This window comes from Olea europaea, unplaced genomic scaffold (genome assembly GCF_002742605.1).
Source record: "Olea europaea var. sylvestris unplaced genomic scaffold, O_europaea_v1 scaffold6289, whole genome shotgun sequence".
NCBI classification, from domain to species: Eukaryota; Viridiplantae; Streptophyta; class Magnoliopsida; order Lamiales; family Oleaceae; genus Olea; species Olea europaea.
Window position 1 is genome coordinate 1 of NW_019264648.1, and position 2,701 is coordinate 2,701.

The 2,701-nt window shown below is 32.3% G+C and overlaps 1 protein-coding gene across 1 annotated transcript; it reads left to right on the top strand.

Annotated features, from left to right (window-relative positions):
- Window positions 1–504: 504 nt before the first annotated feature.
- Window positions 505–2,683, top strand: LOC111389841 (Niemann-Pick C1 protein-like). Its single transcript, XM_023014816.1, has 5 exons — window positions 505–729; window positions 831–948; window positions 1,084–1,167; window positions 2,122–2,216; window positions 2,360–2,683. Exons 1-5 carry the CDS (start codon window positions 653–655, stop codon window positions 2,418–2,420), a joined length of 435 nt encoding a protein of 144 aa, XP_022870584.1. The 5' UTR covers window positions 505–652; the 3' UTR covers window positions 2,421–2,683.
- The last annotated feature ends 18 nt before the right edge of the window (window positions 2,684–2,701 follow it).

A 2,701-nucleotide genomic window follows, 5' to 3' on the forward strand; every position in this document is an offset into this window, starting at 1 on the left:
GAAAGTGAGGGAACACTCAAACTAGATAGATAGTTGATTTTTTGTATCAAACATGTATCTTTGGAATGTTTGGTATGTAGTAGTGGACAAAACTGGACACAATATCGATATAGTTTAGCTTCTTTTTCTTCATTAAAACTGTGATATTGAACCAATGAATATCAGTTTTCAATGTGTAACGAAAGAAATTTGAAAGTCTCTATTATGCTGTATATGTCAAGAGTATACAAATTATTTAAAGCTTATGCATTTTGTGACTAATGCAGGCAAAATGTATTGAAGTTGCTGCTCTAAAAAAAAAAAATAAAAAATAAAAAATAAAAACCCCATTCAGGTGCATACCAATTCACAACTTCTGAATGTATGCAGTATTCTTCCCTATTGACTTGTGGGATTCTGTGCTGCAAAGCATGAAGCTTCAGCAGAATGAAATATGTCTAAATAGTTCTACGGTTTCTTTGGATGATATATAAATCTTTGATACTTAATTATAACCAACATTTCTTGCGGCATGTTTCTTGTTTGAAAACATAATATTTTTCTAGTTCTCTGTCGGTAGAACTGTAGTATCTGATTCCATTTTGTTCATCTTCTCATTGATGACTTTCTTAGCGAAACTACCACAACTTATAATTTTCTTTCTAATTATCAGATGCTTGGGGATGTCCGTCAAACTGCAAATAGTGTTCAACTCTCAACTGTTCAAGATTACATGTCAAAGTTTTTCAGGTCATATATCATTTCTTTTAGCAGTGGTCAGGGACGTTGCATAAATATTTTTTAATTTTAAGAATGACTCTTTGACATGGTGAATCATATTTCTATTTCAGGAGATATGGATCATTGGTGGCTAGAAATCCAATCCTATTATTGTTTTTGTCATTGGCTATTGTTCTTATGCTTTGCATTGGTCTTATTCGTTTCGAAGTAGAGATGAAGCCTGAGAAGGTATAATATGTAGCAATAGATTCTGATGCCTCATATAAAGTATTGCTTAAGACAGTGTTGGGGACTTCAGTTTTATGTTTCATTACAATAATTTATGTTGATGCATACAAATTTATTTGATTTCTATTGTTTCAGCTATGGGTAGGCCCAGGAAGTAGAGCTGCCAAAGAGAGAGAATTTTTTGACAGCCACCTAGCCCCTTTTTACAGAATTGAGCAGGTTATTCTATATACACACGTATACATATATGTTACAGATTGGAACTGGTTTTATGAAAATTTTTGTTTACTTATAGTAACATCTTATCTAAAAACTTAAGCCGTCAGAGAGGGCTACATTTATTTATTTGAATCTTGTTTTCAACACCCCCTCCTCACTTGTAGACCATATTCAAATTTTATCAAAGGTCTTCCACAATTACTGGTTAGAACAATCTAGATAATAGTCTTTCTGTTCATACACCAATTGGAAACTATACAAGAGTTATATAGAGGTCTCTTGAAAACTAAAACGGAGAAAATTTCCTACAACCTAGCTAATTGTCAATTGCAATGAATTGCTAATTATATTGGAATCTTAATTACAAAGAAATAAATTTGTCAACAACACACAAAAAATAAAGACACTCATCATGCTATGAAAAAATTCTTCGCTACACAACACGTACACACACACATAGATTTTTATCTGGTTTTCTTTCTGTTATATCAAAATATCTCCAGAAACTCTTTATATTGTACTATCGATTGTTTGGGCAGCCAAATAGCACAAAAGAGGGGCTCATTAAGGAAAGAATATGATAGCAAAAGCACCCCTAAGCTACTTAACGAGCATATCAGCAACATACACTGAACCAGTTATGAGTTTGGGTCTGTAATAAGAAAAGAACAGCATATTAAGCTATTTGCCAAGCTGATGAATTGCATTAGAGCTTAACATTTATGTCATACTTCATTTATTGGATATGTAGAATTAACTTATATGTGTTCACATGTTGTTCTATTGATTTTCAACAGTGCTAAATAATGAACTAAATTTAGCAATTTAATTTAAGTAAAATCTAATTCATGTTATTTGGACACCCTAGTTTGCAAAGTTCAAATTCCAGTTTTGATGCCCTCACCTCTCACAAACACACACATGAATAGAGAAACTAACAGAGAACTTTTGCAGCTAATTATAGCAACAATTCCAGCCTCTGTGAATGGAAAAGCACCGAGCATTGTGACAGAAAGCAATATCAAATTACTATTTGATATCCAAAAAAGGTAAATACATTATTGTGTTCCACTATAGCACATAAATGTGAAGAGATTCCTTTAATTTTGTTTCATCTTTAAGGTATACATGAATATTTACTCTGATTAAGCTAGAAGATTCATAGTGGTTCACACATTATTAATCTTGATAGGTGGATGCGATCAGAGCTAATTATCTTGGTACAATGGTATCTTTTGCTGACATTTGCCTGAAACCACTTGGCATGGATTGTGCTACGCAGAGTGTTCTTCTGGTATACTGATTTCATAAATCTTAACAATATTTTGCAGATTTCTAAATAAGCTCTCTGTCCATCTAATCTTGATCATTTCATGTAAAGAAGGTCAAAGTTTTCAAGGTCTATTATTTTGTTAATGAATATCAATTTCCCTTTTTATGTTTTACCGAAAATCCTATAACCCATTTCATAGGACACATATCACTAAATGCACTAATGATGATTTTTCCAACTGTCACAAGGCTTTATTACTTT

Coding starts and splice junctions, on each gene's coding strand:
- LOC111389841 (XM_023014816.1), top strand. CDS start 653: ATGCTTGGGGATGTCCGTCAAACTGCAAATAGTGTTCAACTCTCAACT. Junction 730..830: donor TACATGTCAAAGTTTTTCAG/GTCATATATCAT, acceptor TTTCTATTTCAG/GAGATATGGATCATTGGTGG. Junction 2,217..2,359: donor CTATTTGATATCCAAAAAAG/GTAAATACATTA, acceptor TAATCTTGATAG/GTGGATGCGATCAGAGCTAA.